This window comes from Centrocercus urophasianus, unplaced genomic scaffold, assembly GCF_019232065.1.
Source record: "Centrocercus urophasianus isolate 14NV4802_14NV808 unplaced genomic scaffold, USGS_Curo_1.0 seq_30, whole genome shotgun sequence".
NCBI classification, from domain to species: Eukaryota; Metazoa; Chordata; class Aves; order Galliformes; family Phasianidae; genus Centrocercus; species Centrocercus urophasianus.
The window spans coordinates 10,721,832-10,737,949 of NW_024884867.1; the positions used below are offsets into that span (position 1 = coordinate 10,721,832).

At 47.2% G+C, this 16,118-nt stretch overlaps 1 protein-coding gene across 20 annotated transcripts in view; it reads left to right on the plus strand.

The window, feature by feature from the left end:
* FBRSL1 (fibrosin like 1) overlaps positions 1 to 16,118 on the plus strand; it is a 416,280-nt gene that overhangs the window by 159,941 nt on the left and 240,221 nt on the right. For 18 of the 20 annotated variants that reach the window (XM_042829012.1, XM_042829020.1, XM_042829005.1 and 15 more), the window contains one exon: positions 8,668 to 8,769. The exons of 1 other annotated variant lie outside the window; for it this stretch is intronic. In XM_042829012.1, the coding sequence (XP_042684946.1) occupies positions 8,668 to 8,769 (102 nt within the window). Of the gene's footprint in view, positions 1 to 6,716; positions 6,781 to 8,667; positions 8,770 to 16,118 lie in introns of those variants that run through there. One more of the 20 variants, XM_042829022.1, reaches the window with a different exon arrangement.

A 16,118-nucleotide genomic window follows, 5' to 3' on the forward strand; every position in this document is an offset into this window, starting at 1 on the left:
ATGACACATCTGGTGGTGGTTTAATTGTGCTGTTGTGGTGCTTTGGGGTCCTAGTAATGACTGTGAAACCCTATGGTACTAAACAGAGGGCCCTTCACGTGGGACACTTGGAAGGGTTCGAGTGAATCACTGAGAGAGGGAGGGGAACACTTTTAGCCCTGCCCTCAACCATGGAAGAGAACCTACAGTGTTTGGTGTCTGCAGATTGCTATGAGAAGTTCTCTTTGCCCATCGCTCAGCACCTCGATGGGCAGCTCAGCTCCCAGCTCTTCCCAGGCAGCTCAGTTTGGCACCGTCAGGTCTCTCATAGCTGCCAGCAGCTGCCTTCGTTCCTCGTAGCGTGGCACAGCTTTGCTTCTGGATGTGCTCTTGGTCGTGAGGGGTTTTGAAGGAATCCAAGCTGCTGCCTACAATTGCCTTCTCCTCATCCTTACTTGATTTTAAAGAAATACTGTAAGTGTCTGAATTTTATCAGCAGTGGCTTTGAGAGTGTATTTTCCACAAAAATATTGATGGAACTATTGAAAAACAGCAAGCCTTGTTTTAATCTTTCCATCTTCTGCAATAAACATTGATGGTTATTTATTGACACTATGTTCTGAAATCTTACCCGAGATGGTCCCCATTTAATATTTACTTTCTTGATATTTATATCATGCTAATTTTTTCAGAATATCAGCCAGTACATGTACATCAAGGATTACATATATTGTATTTTTCCAGTTCTATTTTCAATAGACTTACCAAAGAAATGAAACCAGACTTACTGAAATAGATTAATTTTCCAGAAAGCCTTGCTGTCTGAAATATGACTTAAATCAATCATTAGAAGGAGGTTTTGTATTTCTTCTCTTGCTCAGCCCTGGTGTCAGGGTAGTGTGCCCATAACTGGCTGTAGCTGCCCAGCCGGTCCCAATTGCTTCTTTTTCATTCCTTCCCCAACACTTACCTCTTTCAGAAGCTATTCCAGATCTGCTGATGCCATCCATGTGCACATGAACTCCCATTCTTCTGGGACTTGTGCAACACATCTGTGCTTTGTTTTTAGATGAGTTTGTTCTTACCAAATGCTGGGGAATGAGTCTGCTTTCTTTCCAAGAGCAAAGCACAACTGCATTGAATGTTTTTGTCCACATGACATCATTAGTAGTATGTTTAGCCCTTGGAGATTTACTAAAATCACCTTTGAAGATTATCATCTCTTTTGTCTTTGATTCAGACTTGTTGCTTTTGATGGATAGTATTGCTAGCAGAGAAATACTGTGATATACAGAGAGATTTTTCTTGGTTGAATTTCCTAGCATATTTTGAAACATCTCCTGCAGCTTTGGACAATTTAATATGTATATTAAATCTACTTCTGCTTTGAACATCACAGCTGTTGATATTAGCCTTTAATAGATGGTATCTGTATGCGTAGATGACAGCAATGTTAGAGCTGTCAGTTCTGATTGCCTCCTACATGGTGTTTAAAAGCATTGTATAGACTCAGCCTAATGCAGTCTGTTGGCTCCAGCTGAACACAGCTCAGGTGATGCTTGGCTGATGGTACCCAGGTCCTGCCCCTGCACCAATAGCACGTGCTGCATCTCCAGTACGAGCCCTCCACTGATGCTGTCTGTATCCCTTTCTTTCACATTGCCCCAAAAATGTGCAAAATCAACTTCTTGCTGCGTGCAGGTTGGATGGCACTTTATAACTGAGAGCCATAGGTCCACATTGCCTGAGGGTGAAACTTGAAGCTGCAAATCTTATCTAGTAATTTGCTCTGAGGCTTTCAGCTCTCCTCAAGAGTGTTTATTGTATGCTGTTCCTTTGGACCTGTGGCTAAATTAAAGGACAGATAGGGCATCCAGCATCTGGCGTATCGTGACACCTGACGTATTAATTATTAGGTGCTGTTGTCTTGTCAGTGATTACACACCCACCTCATGCAGACTGGCTCTTTAGTCACCAAGTAACATCTGTCTGTTTTGTGCCTGCGAGTGCCTTCCCTTACATATAGACCCAACATAGGTGCCTACGTGTGGTTTCTCAGCTCTTTCTGCTGAGGGCCTGCGAGGAGGAGCACCAGCAGTGCGCTGGGCACCATGTTGTGCTGGGCCACCTTGTGCTGTGCCTGCTCACCTCAGAGCCGTGCTGCCAGCCCCATTGCTCCTGTGTCTCTGGGGTGAGCACAGGCTGTGGCTGAGCCCCGTGCAGCACCTCGCTGCTTGCACACAGCTCTCTGTAACCCCAGCAGGTCTGTGCCGGCGCAGTTTATCACTGACGTATGTCAAACCCAGATTTTCCCAGCTGTCTCCTACCATCTGCCAAGTACGGCTGGGGGCACGCAGAGTGCAGTTTGCTATGCAGGTCTGATGGCAGCTGGAAAATGGAGCAGTTTTGCCTGCTGAAGCACCAGCTCTCTTTCAGAACGAGCAGGAGCTGTTGCTTTGTGGCACACCTGGCCATCCTGGCAGCGCAGGGCAGCAGTGTGGCTCTGCTGCACGGCCCAGGCTGCCTGACAGCCCGTGTGCTGGGGAGCGCATGTGCTGCTGTCCCAGTGCCTCGGCTGGGTGCAGAACTGCTGGCCCTGCTGCTCCTGAGGCCTCTGGGTGCGGGGCACTGCTGGAAGGTGCTCCTCCAGCCCCCCGGGACACTGGCACACTCTCAATCAAAAAGGTAAAATCCAGCAGTTCCTCTTGGGTTGGGCATTTAGAAATGCAGAATGAGTGGGAATCCCCTGCTGCCTGCCTGGGCACTGCAGGGAGTGTGGGGCTGCAGCCCTCTGGTCCTGACCTGAGATCTGCTCTGTACTGCATGCAGGTTGGACAGCAGCCCTGGAGGAGCTTCTCTCGGAGAGCCAAAGCTGAGCTTGTTGCAGATGTCACTCTGGTAAACAGGAGCACATTTAGCAGCTCCTCCAAAAATTGCAAAGCCAAGGGGCCACACCACATGGCATCGCTTTTCACTTGTTTTTAAAAACTGAAGATGCCTCTCGTGTCAGCTGTCCGGACTGATGCACAGTGCTGTTATTCACGAGTAGTTCATGTTACTCAAGTAGCAGAGAAACCAACAATGCCTTGGTTGAGTATTTTGACTTTTCCCTGGCACTGTGTTTTGCTGTGGTGCATTGCTGCCCACCCTCCTGCCACAGCTGAGCGGCAGTCCGGAGGCAGAAAGCCTTTGCTAACAGGAACTTGCTCTCCTCGCATCCCAGAGAGGCTAAAATGAACCAGCGGGTTACAGTCTGCTGAGCTGCAGTACAAGCGGTGCAAATAACTTTTCCAGGGCAAATAGCTAAGCCAGCATTAGAAACCAGTTGCCTGTCTGCCAGTCAAATGTATAAACTCAAAGCTCCTAAAATTCATACAACACATTTTTGCATCAATCCAAAGTTATATAAAAATAAGGAAGGAGAAATGTCTTTCTGCGCCGTGACGATGGGCTTTGTTTTGCTCTTTATCGCAGTAGGTAAAAATGGACGTGTCGTATTGGTGGTGAGTTATGGCTGTGACAGCTGATCACAGCATCCACAGCAGCACCACCCAATTAGAAAAACTGCTCTGATCTAACCTGATGTTACTGTCATTTTTTAAAATGAGTCCTACTTCAATCATAAAATCCTCAGACCATAACATTGCTTTCTACGCCATATGTCCTTATTTAGAGGAAAAAAATGATTGCACCCTTAATTCAAAGGGAACGTTTCCCTCTGAGCCAGAACTCAATAAAATGTATCAAAAAAATTGTGGAAAAGGGCAAGCAAAGAAAATCAAATTGCAGCGTGTGAAACGATTTAAGGAGGGACCTGGGGAATACATAATCTCCAAACTGCCAAGTTAGAGCAAGTATAAAATATACAAACAAGCCTGATATTTTTCCCAGTTGATCTCATTATGAGGTATGCTTGGGATAGATAAATTTTGTTAGAATGCATTAAGGCCGGATTTTCAAGGAAACAAGTCAGAAGTAATGTGTTTAGCTGAATCCACCTTGTTTTGATACATGGGTCTTTTCAGGTTTAAAGAAGTACATTTTTAAAGCCAAATGGTTTGTTTTGTTTCAGGCATTAAAGCCAGAGGCAACGTCGTGGCTATTTTTTTTCCCTTCTGGAAAACTGATGTTTATAATTTCAGTGTGCTCTTTAATCACTGGGGCAGAGCGCTGTGCAGTGTGTTTCTCTGCCACTTATTGTTGCCTGCTTAAAATACACGGAGCTGGTCTTGAGCATGATCCCTTAACAGACTGTTTCATCCACAAATAGTACTTTTTCCAAGTCTCCAATATATCTTAATTAAATTGTCCATTTGTATTTATTAAGGCAGTTTACTGTGTCTTGCTGCAGAAAGCTGCTGCTGCTGATAGTCTACCAATAGAAACACAAGCTTATCTGGGAGTTGATAATAAAATGCCAAGCATATGTTAGCAAAAAAAAAAGTCTTCCTGAAACATAGTTTAAGCATAATTTTCTTGTTTGTTGGGAAGTGAACAGGCCTTACAATTAGCTTTGATAAGTTTTTGGAACTCTTGCAGCCTTAGGGAATCATCTTTGTTATTCTGAGATGCTATCTGCAGGAAAGTTTTCTTCCTCCGGCTGACCCTGTAGGAAAGAGTGGCAATAAGGCCGTTACGCACTGATAGATGCAGCATTAGTTTAGATGGATGAGCATAAGGTGGATCCAGCCCTATCCCCGGTGAGCTGAAAGCTCGGACGTAAGCTCTGCAACTTGGATGTCTCTCTGCTGCACCTACTTATCTCCAGGCAGCCTGTGCCAAAATTTTGGCCTCGAAGTCAGTGAAATCCTGAATCTGATGGTTGTGTTGGGTCTTTCCTTTTTCTCAACATCACGAAAGCTGATCTTCCAGAGCTCTCAAAGGAATTAAACTTTTTTCTCGAGCAGTTAATGCGTTCCTAGAAGGCCATGAATGGGCACTGAGCTGTGTGGTGCTCCTTGTCCCCTTCTGACCTGCATGGCACGCTTGTGCCCGTGGGAATGCTCCCTGGGTGCAGCACAGAGGCGGCGGTGGCTGCTTGGCCAAGGCAGGGGAGCGGATGGACGAACAGACCCAGGGGAGCCACCAGAAGAAGCATTCCTGAGCCCAGTGCTTTCATTATGTCTCTCCTCCAGGGCGTTTCCTCCTGCACTGCCTTCAGAACAGCACAGAAATGGGTTGCTGGGAATTTCTCCTCCCGGCCGTGTGTCCACGTGACCCATTTTGTAAAAAGCAGGCGCGCACCCAAGCACTGTGGGAGAGGTTTCAAATCCGACCGCTGTGACTTTAAGAGAGAGGAAAAACCGCTAAGGAAGGAAAATAAAAATCCCACAGCCTGTTGTAGCAGCTGTAGCTTCAGATCGTGTGGAAAATGAAGGCAGATGATTCAATTTGGCCTGTGCCCCGAGTACATTTCCAAATGCTTCTGTGTGTGCGCAAGATAATGAACAAATATATTGAGATGGCACAAGATCAGTCCAGGCTCGCCGCCGCGCAAGCCGGGGAGCTCCCAGCAGGAGCGAACTAGCTGTGCTGGGTTAATGGGGGTGAGGGTCGGGGAGCCCAGCACCTTTCAGAACAACTTAAGAAAAGAATTTGTCTCCTTTTGCCCCAGGCTCCCCGCAGCACTTCAGCAGAGCTTGTGATAAATGGAAGCGTGTTTATTAATAACAAGTGGGGACAGCGGTCTTGTGATTTGAAAATAGGTGCGCCAAATAAAAATGTGCTTTGCTCTGACGTGGACGAAGCTTAAGTAAATAGAGAATGGACTGATCTGTTATGATTAAAACTCTGGTGCTGAGAGCCAGCTTGGTAATAATGAAAAGCCCTTTGAGGGATTTGAGACCCCGTTCTGCCCATTCGTATCTCCCTCTGCCCATGCCCCATTAGGAGAAGTAGGGAGGGCTCAGGTTTGGTGGCAGGAACGAAAAGGCAGCAGCAGTTCAGGAAGCAGAGCTGGACTTTAATGAGAGCCGGAGTTATTACTGGAATGAGTTATGGTATTTAATCATGCTACATGATGTCCAACAGCGCAGGGTTCATAATTCTTGGCTCCAAATATGGCTGGGGATTGTCTGCAAGCACCTGCAGCATGCAAATGGACCGCGGCCGTGCAGGTCCTTCCGGACCTTCCCTCACTCCTGCCAAGCCAGCCTGCCATGCAGCGCTGCGTTCCCAACAACAGGTCAGTGCTTTCTGCTGCAGACCACACCTGAGCGATGGCACACAGCTGGGACTGCACACTCCAGCTTTTCTTTGCTCTGCGTTGCCTTGTCTCCTTCTCGTGTGTACCTCTAGATTATTTGGCTCCTATAATTCGAATATGTAACGATTGCTACTGATGTTGCTGTAACGTCTGTGTGAGTTCCCAGCACAGCAAGGTGCAGCATGTTTCTCCTGTGCAGCTGTGGCACTGCTGTCTGGGCTGTGTGCTGCAGGTCTGTGCCTTGCCCTATGGAGTCCTGCAGCACGGCTGCACTGCCGCCTCCTCGCCTCTGCTTCCTGGGCCTGGTCAGCTTGCTGCAGTGTGGATAAGGAGAAGTAGAAGCTTTTTTGGAGGCAGGGCAGCAGCAGGTTTTATTGTAAAGCTTGGTTAGGGGGTACAGTCAGGAGGAATTTCTCGACCTTAGGCAAAAACAGCCAGAGGAAATGATTGGAAGTCGTGCAGCCAGCAACTGGAAGAGAAGCTTCTGACCGGCTTGCTGTGATACCCCGGGCTGCTGAGAGTGCCCATGAAGCCATTGCATCCACTTAGCAGAACAACTTGTCCTCCTAGCTGGGTCCTGCATGTGGCTCATTAGGGTAATTACTGATGAATTAAGGCAGCTTGGCTCAGCGCTGGGGCTGCGGGTGTGCAGGCTCCCCCGCTGGCAGGCAGCAGGTGTAAATGAACAACATCTGTCAAAAAGGCTGATGACCCTCTTACTTCACAGCAGCAAACTGGGGACAGAGGTAGTGCTGCAAGTTTAATAATTGATATTTACTTGGAAAGGTTAATGGCAGCAGTGATGCTTCTAATTTGCTTGCCCGCGCAAGACCTTGTCGGGTCAAATTGTCTCAATTTGTTACCTTGTGTGTAGGTGTAGTTCTCCTTTAATGAAACTTGGAGGAAAGAAGCAGGTGGTGTTTGGAGCATACTGTAACTTGAGAAAAACAGCAAAGGATTGAAGTCTGGTAAAAGGTTATGCAAGTCTGTGCTAACTTTGAACAGCTTAGTCCCTTTGAATAACCCCACAGCGAACGCTGGCGCTTAGGAAGGTTTAGGAAGGTTAGGAAGTGATTTATTTCTCCTTTAAGTTGCAGCTGTCCAGTTGTTTATGTCAAAAGCACAGCAATGGTTACAGGCTTTGATGTGTTGCTAAATGAAAGCAGTCCGGTTACGGATCGGAAAGCCAGGGAATTCAGCAGGTATTTCCCTATTGCATTTAGGGAGATTGCAGTTCTTTCCTGTAATAGTTCAACAGTTTCCATTTTGGGAGAAGCAAACGTGCTTGTTGTATCTGGGTGCGTTGAAATTGGAAGCTGAGAGTCTTCAAATCCAAGAGCTGCAGAAGAAGTGGGGGATGAGTGGGAACCAGGAGAGCTGTGCTCTGAGTGAGTGTACGTCCAGGGGCTGAGGAGAGCTCAGTGCAGCAGCTTGAAAGGCAGCGATTAATTGGGTTCTGCCCTTTACCCGATTGGCTTGGCATGAATCCTAGTCAGGATAATGCAATAAGTGAAATCAGAATTGCTTAATGAAGACCTAAAAGAGAATATAATAAGTGAATGCCGATAATTTTAGGTATTTTGAAAAAAAGATCTTTTCAAATGTACTTACTTTATGCTGGAGGAAAATTGTGATTGATGGTAGCCACAGCACTGATGTAACATGGTTAGGTTTCAGTGCTTGATGTTGTTGGCCTTTTTATTAAGGAAATACAGCAGGGTGAGTTTAGCGTGATGAGTTTCAAGTGGTCGATTCCTGCCTTATTACTGGATGCAAATGCAGAGTTGCCACTGGTGGAAGATCTTCTAGGAGATCCCAGCAGGGTTTGCCTCCCCTTGTTGTATCAGATGTAAAATCCCTCTTGGTAGAGGTTGGGGTGTGGTAGGGTTCACCAGCGAAAACCTTCTACTAGGGCTGCAGGCTGCAGTGAAATAGGACAGAGAGAAACAAGGGGGTTTTATTGCCATTAGAAGTACCAATTTGTACAGCCGACATTTTAAATAGTGTAATTTAAATTGAACCAAACTGATATGAATAGAACCTATTAACAAATTAAACACTTCTTTCCACCCAATATTTCACAAGGGAATTAACAGAATAATTTGTTAGTAAATGAGCCCAGGAAGGAAGCTGTGAATGACACATCTATCCTATCCTCCTCCTGCCCGGCAGCGCGCTTTGCAGATGGCAGTGGGAAGTTGGGTGATGTCCCACGCTGTCGCCTCGCGCTGAGCAGACGATGTGCGAACAGAAACAAACTTCAGGAGGGACAGATGGGTGGTCAGAGGACCTGCCCTGGCGGTAGGAGTTATCTGTGGGCACGTGTGCTGAAGCCCCACTTTGGAGAATCGCTGTGAGCTGGAAGCAGCCCCTCCATGGTGCCACGGGCGTAGCAGCGACGCTGTGAAGCGCTGTCGGTGACCTCGGGAACAGGTGGCAGTGCTTGAAAATCTCCTTTTTCCCCCTCCTTCTTCTCCCTCTAGATGAAGGTCCCCACAAGCAGAAGTGGCAGAAATAGCGAGGAGGACAGCATCAGGGAGGCCACAAGCTCTCAGCGGAGCAGCTCCAGGGACCGCCTCAGTGATGTAAGTACCGCTCAGGAGAAAGCACCGCTTGGCTGCAGCAATTCCCGCTGCTGACACGGCTTTTCATAAATCTTGCTGAACAAATGTTGGCATCCAGAGGTCACTGTGTAATAACTTTTTTTTTTATGTCATGATTGAGTGTTATGGCATAAGTGGTTGAGCTGCCTCGCAAACACTATAATCACGGTGCAAATAATATGATAAGCGAAAGATCAGAGATGGGAAAACAAAATGGAATTGTTATTCCTCGGGGAAAAGCGGCTTGATGTTTTGTTGTGTTTTCTCCACGAAGTTGTGTTAAAAAGCTTTTTACAGTATTTTTGGTTTTAGCTCCTGCGCATAATTGCGTAGTTTGGGTGCGAAGTCAGTTCGTCTAATTTTACGCCTCCTGCCTCCAAGATATGGGAGGCTTTGGGGGGAGAGCTGTCATTCTCTCAGGAAATTTGATGGTATGTTGAGTGAAATGTTATGATAAAACAAAAGCAAACGGTGCCTTCGTGTGTAAACACACAAATGGGCTTTTGAGTCACCGAGAAATCAATGGCAGTGCTGGGATAATTTTATATGAAGGCTTTTTGTGTTAGCAATTAGCATTTCGCCTTCATTAAAACATGATTTTTTACTAATTAGGACCTTTCCCGTTAGGAGAGATTTAAATGAAGAACAATAATCAAACGCTGGCACGAGCATGTCTGAAATATTAAATTTGCCATTTCAATGGCAAGCCACAGAAATCCCAGAGCGAGTGGTTTTCATGTTGAGTTCTATTAATGTAAAATATGCTTCATAACTAAAACCTGTCACAGAAAACGGCTCACACCAGCTAAATTCAATTGGACAGTTAATTTAGCTTTAAAATTGAAAACACTACCTCCGCTTCAGGATGCAAAAGGAAGGGGGGGAAGCCTTTGATAAGTGTAACGTATTTGCTATTAAGGCTTTCAGAGCCCATTCTATAGGAGGAGAAGGGAGAAAAAGGGGGAAAAATGGCTCCCACAAATGTGTTTAAAAGCTGAAAGTATTTATTAAAAATGTCAGCAGAAAAGTGCTTTTGGCAGATTAAAGCGGGATTCAGCTTGACAGCTCTGACAGGGAAATGTGACGGGGGAAAATTCTCTCTACATGTTTGGAGTGCGAATGGGGGCTGCGAACAGCCCCGCAGCGGGAGGAGGAGCGACGCGGCCCCGTCCTGCGAGCTGCGCCCAGCAGCGCCGGCGCCTTGTCCTGGGGGCGGGCGGGGGTCCTGGGGGTCGTCACCCCTGAGGGGCACCGCCAGCGGGGCAGACAGCAGCGATCCCCATTGCGTGCGCGCGTCCACGTCGGTGCGATGCCCTCCTTGCCCTCCCCGTGGCCGCTCTTGACAGGTGTGTGAGCGCAGCGCCTGGCAGCACGGCGACGTGGGGGCGTGGGAGAGGGAGAAGGCAGGCAGACCCCGCCATTAGCGCAGGTCAAAGCGTTAAGCGCTCCTCGAGCCGCTCCTCGTTAAGCCTACGCACTTGCAGTTCTTTCTCCTCTTTTCCCTTTGCCCTCAGAGTTACGGGCAGCGTCTGTAGGAATGGAGTGTGACTGCCTAATTCCCTGCAAACCTTCAAAGGCAGTTAATCAGCCGGTGAAATGCAGTGGGAAATAGGCGCTCTTTTTCTTCTCCCTCAATGGGGATGTCTGGGCAGCGCCTGGAGGCCGGGGCACGCTTCTGAGCTTTGCTGGAGTCTCTCTCGTGACCCGACGACCCATTGCAAATGAAATTTTTTCAAATTAGTAATTAAACGGTTTGAAAAGTAAGGTTCATGAATCGCAGAATGCTCTTCGTTCATTATGTGATGAGTGCAGTTTAGCTTTAATTACGTACAGTGCTTCCTTGTGTACCAGTAAATGTTCTGTAGTCTATTTAGTGACTGTCAGAAAGTCTCCGAAAGTCCCATGGGCGCAGTTGGGTGGTTTTCCCCATGTGCGTGCCAAGGAGCAAGGCAGCAGGTTGTTGGGGCAAAGGAAGGAGGAGCAGAGGATGCCGCGCTGCAGAGATTCAGTTTGCTCGCGCAAACTCGCGCTGCTCTGAAGCTGTGTAACCTGGCACGTGGCTTCTGTGAGTGGTGGGCAGCTGAAGTGGTGCAAGACCTTCTGCACGGCACCGAGGGTGGGGAAGGGGCTGGGCAGGAGGGCTGTGCAGGGAAGGCAGGGGCAGCACTCTCATGGTTAGGGGCTATGCGTGGAGCTCTTAGGATGTGGTTGCGTTGGAGTGGCTGCGCTCCTTGCAGATGGATGTGCTGTGCCAGGAGGCACCTGGGCTCTTTATTGCTCTTTGCCAAGTGGCTCTCCTGCTTGGTGCATTTGGCCTTCAGGACTGTTTTTCGTGCTGCCTTTCCCTTCCATCCCTGTCCCCATTAACCTGGGTGAACAATGCGGTAAATGAGGCGGGAGGCAGCGGGTTTGGCTGCTGCAGGCAGCACGCAGCAGGTGTGGTGGGAAATGTGTGTCTGGAAGTGCCAGTGAGCGTGCTTGGCACTGCCGCCTTCGGAGCACTGCGGCCCTCCCTGAGCCGCACGGAGGGCTCCATTGGGAAGGCACTATTAGGAACAGCTTTAGCTCCTCCGTGTGATTTGTTTCTCGAGGTGATTTGTTCAATGGGATGCCAGTAAGTTGTTCTTTATTTACATTAATGCATGTCATTAGTCTCTAATGGACCGTGAAGTCAAGAGGTGGCCTGGTCTGTCGTGAAGTAATTGCACTGTAAAGAAAACCAAAGCCACTGATTGATTGTGCCTTGCACACACGGGCACGCACACACCGCCGTCAGACACAGAATGTTCTGCTGTTACACAGTGCAACTTCCATGAGGAGACAGCGCTGCAGCTTCAGAGCAAAACAGCAATTGTGCTCCGCAGTCCCTTCTTTCCAGACATTACGCTGACTGCCATTTATTATGGGTCACTGGGAAAAAATGCTTATTATCATCTGGTGAAATCATCTTTGGCTGCAGAGGTGTGATTTGTTGGGGCTGAACTCGTCCTTGGGATGATGAAACTTCTGAGCAGGATAGCAGACCAGTTTTAACCCAGGTTTTGTACAACTGAGATAGCGGTGCGGGGGGCAGGGGTTGGGAATTTGCCACTTGTCTGTGTTCCCAGTGTTGATGTAAAATTCCCTTAAAACCTATTACTAAGCTGTCGTCCCTGTTACACGTGTATTCTTGAGTCCTCTACAACCAGCACAGAGTCAACAGCCCTTCTCCAAAATGGGATTTTCCTCTGCTGTCTTTCATAGTGCGGTAATTGGAAGTTGCCAGAGAATTACGATCCAGATAAGCCATACTGCTGTTTTGTTGTGTTGACCCAAGTAAAAGTGGAAGGCTTGGGCATCTTGTTTTGGCTTTCCCCGTGTTCCATAATTGTCCTAGTCTTCTCTGATGTCCTGAGCAGTCCAAAAATCCACACAGAGCCTTGTGTAATGGCTTTAAAAAAAAAAAGGGTTTTATCTTTTTCTTGACCCATCAGCTTAAGAACTGCCTGCTTTTTAATGGATTTTCTCCCTCGCTAAATTGAATGGATCGTCCCTCATTATCATTTAAATAGAAGCCTCACTCCCTGTGAACATGGAAAATTTGAATGTGGTAGTAGAGCTGTGATAATTTGAAATATTCGGAAGGTGGGGGCGAGGAGGGGGAGCAGGCGGCAGAGTGCAGAATTGCTGAATATAATTGTCATGGATTCTCAATTTTGTTGCCACAAGATGGGAAAATAGACTAATAATTGTCTTCCAACCCTAGTAGAATAGTTGCCCTAGTTAGCTGAAGCTAACACTCTAATTGTCATGGGGGCACAGAGATGAATGAGGATGTATGCAGGGCACAGCCAGGGCTAAATTGAGTGATATACTAAGGCAAAGAGCAAATTGGCAATTATTGGCCCAGCTGAAAAGGTTGGCAGGTGTGCTGCTTTCTCACGAGCCCTTAGGGGGAAATTGGAAATATAAAATATCGACCGTAAATACTCACTGATTAGGAAATATGTTGCAAGAGGTGCTGGCCACTTAAGAGTCAAAACTCTCCTTTTCAAGGGATTGACTTCAGCTGAACAAAAAAAAAAAAAAAAAAAAAAAAAAAAAAAAAGCAAGCCCTGCTACTAAGTTGTTCAGAGCTTTTTCCTCTCATCTCCCATCCCCCAGGCTATCTGTTCAGGTTTTCCATCATCCTATCTTTGTATGTTTGTTTGTTTTTCTTTAAATGTATTAACAGACAACAGTCTTTTAGGAAATGGAGAGATTTTCCTCTCTCTGAATGTTCTTTGATAAGTGCTTACCATATTGTATAGACTAGATATGAGATTCTCTCTCTGGTAGATGAATATAAAATAATTTCTGTGATTTCTAATTCAAACAGTTTGCTGTGATCTGCTTTTCTTTGTGTGCCATCAGTCACCATCTCCCCCTTCCCTCCTACTTTCTGTACCGTGCTTCCCCTCCTGGGGCAAGGGGATTAAAGCAGCGCAGGGCACAAAGCTGCAGGTCCATTACGTGCGCCTAAGGCTGAAGTACCTTGCCAGAAGCGTGATCAAAAGATCTACTGAAGTGAGAATTGGACCGCAGTGGCACCACAGGTCCACCTTTATCCTCTTTACTAACGGTGAGAAGCTGGGATGCCCGGTCTCAGCTGTAGGCAGGGTGTAGAGGGACAGAAGAGCTCTGCGTGCTTCAGACCAGGAAAAGCTGAGCACGGGGATGCTGCAGAGCGTGGAACCCTGAAGGAGCTCTTTGGAAGGCCTGTAATGGCAATATGTTGTAGAGTCGCAGAATATCTCCAGTTGGAAGGGATCTGTAAGGAAGGAGTGCAACTCCTGGCCCTGCACAGAAGCACCCAAGAATCAAACCACAGGACTGAGGGCGTTCTCCCGACTCTTAGGGAGCTTGGGCAGCTCAGGGCTGCGCCCACTGCTCTGGTGAGCCTGTGCCAGTGCCCAGCCACCCTGTGGTGAAGAACCTTTTCCAGGTATCTAGCCTTACCCACTCTTATCACAGCTTCATTCCCTCAGGTCCTATCACTGTCACAAGAGAAAAGAGACCTTCCCCTGGTGTGACTTAAGGCCGTTACCTCCTGTACTGTCACTGTTACCGAGGGAAGGTGGCTGACGCCCATCTCGCTACAACCTCCTTTTGAAGGAGATTGCAATTAAGCTCTCCCTTGAGCCTCCTCTTTACCGTATTAAACGATCCCGGTTCCCTCAGCCACTCTTCATAAGACCAACGGCATAAAACTTGGTGCTGTTGGTGACTGCCCAGCTCTAATTGTCTAAATCTCTCCACAAGGCCTCTTGGTGGAGTTAGCAGCTCCTCCCTATTGCATATCATCAGCAGACTTGCTCAAAACACCTTTTAGTCCTATATCCAAATCATTTAGGAGAACATTAAGGAGAACTGGCCTTAAAATGGAGCCTGGAGATCCCCACTAGTGAACTGTCATCTGCAGAGTTTTGGGAAACGATGGACGGTGGCTGCCCCTGCATGTACCATGCTAGAATCTGATCCCTGCTTAGAAAAATAGAGTGATTTAGAGCTCAGTGAAGTAAAGGCAACAAGAGAATAGTTTTAAGACTCCCCATCAAACCATGAGTCTTGATTTGTTTTGCATCATAAGAGCAGGGGAAGGCTTCCCATGTATACAAGGAAATAACACTTGCCATCAATTCAGTAGACTAGCTTGGAAAAACTTGCTGAAGGTTGTCAGCGAGGTTTTGTCATGATTTTCTCTTCTAGATTGCAGTTGTGGTATTTATAATGAATGGAGACCTCTTAAATAAAATTGCAGCGCATCTCCAACTCTGAAGGACGTTGGTGTGGGAATAGTTGAGTTTTTCAACAGTAGGATTTTACCTTTGCTGCCAGAAAGGTGTATTTATTTTTTACAACCGGTGTAATTAACAGGAGAGCTATCCCAGAGTAGAAGTAATTCACTCTGTGACATAACTGAAATGTCTTGTCTGTGCTGTCTAGTTTTGTTTTTAACCTTGGGCTTAAAAAGAACTAAAAATCTTTAGCTGCAAAAGAGCACATCATCTGCAAAACGTTACAAGCCATTTGTCTTTATGCACAAATGCCACCTGGCACTGTAGTTCCACTTACACATCATTAAATGTGCAGACCAGCCTCGTTTTGCCCCTAACTAGCACCAGGTTCCCTTGGAAGCTCCAGGTGTTCCGGGCAGTGCAGAGGAGAGAGGCACGAGGGCCACCAGTGCTGGCACGGCAGCAGCCGTACGAGGCTGCAGCTGTAGGCTGCCCAGGAACTGCTCCTGCCAGGCAGGCCTGCGTTCACCACCACAGGTTTCTCCCAGCTTGGGTAGAGGCCAAGTGAAACTTCCACTAACATTTCTTACATTTGCAGCCACATTGATCGTTTTCCCTCTTATTTGATGTGGATATTGAGGCACGTGGATTGAACTATGTTAATGTCAACCCCAAAAGATAGTCACTTTAGGAACATCCACCGCGGTTGCGTGCAAACTGTTCTCTGCTCTGGCGCTCATAGCTGAAGTTCATTGGGGCCTTCAGAGCTTCTCCATGTGGCAGTTTGGTACGGATCCTCCAAAAGAGCCCCCAGCATTCCCAGCTAACCAAGAAAGCAACAGTGGTTTGTTAGATGTGCAGAAAAATGCTTGCAAACAGCTCTAATTGTTGGAAAGAATTTTACAAGTTGAATCCAAAGTGTTCACCAGCTTCTAACTTTATACGCAAAATAAAAATCCTGAGGGAGGAGAAAAAAAAACCAACTTTTTCCCCTCGATTTCCAGGAAATGTAATGTTAAAACTCGCAAAGGAGAAAGCGGTCCTTAGATGTGAGAAATGCCAGCGCAAATTGCCATTCCGTTTTAATTATTTCTGATGTAACACTTTATTCAGCAATTGTTTATTCTTTTCTGCTGGGTGGTTTTAAATCATTGGCCTGCAGATTCCTGGGGCTCTTGGGCAGCCTGGGATGCCGGGCCGTTATCTCAGCAACGCGGCTCTGCGGTTGGCGTGCCTGGAAAGTATTTGGGGAGTCCACAAGTCACTGAGGTTGAAAAGAACTGTGTTACAGCGAGGCTGCTTGGAGGGGCTGTCTCCCTAGGGAGAAGCTTTAAATGAAACCTCCTGTTTCTGGTTTGGGTTATTATTTCCAATTTGTTAGACACTGTTGGTCTGTTAAAAGCGAGCTGAGTGAGGGGCAGAGGAAGAAGCGCCGTCCGCCCTGCTTTCCAGCTCCCACCTCTCCCATCCGTGCTCGGGGTGAGTGGCAGAGCAGCCATCAAACCAGCCAGGATGGACTTGTGTTCAGCTGGAACTGCAGGATGTTGTTACTAACTTTCCTCCTATACAAAACTG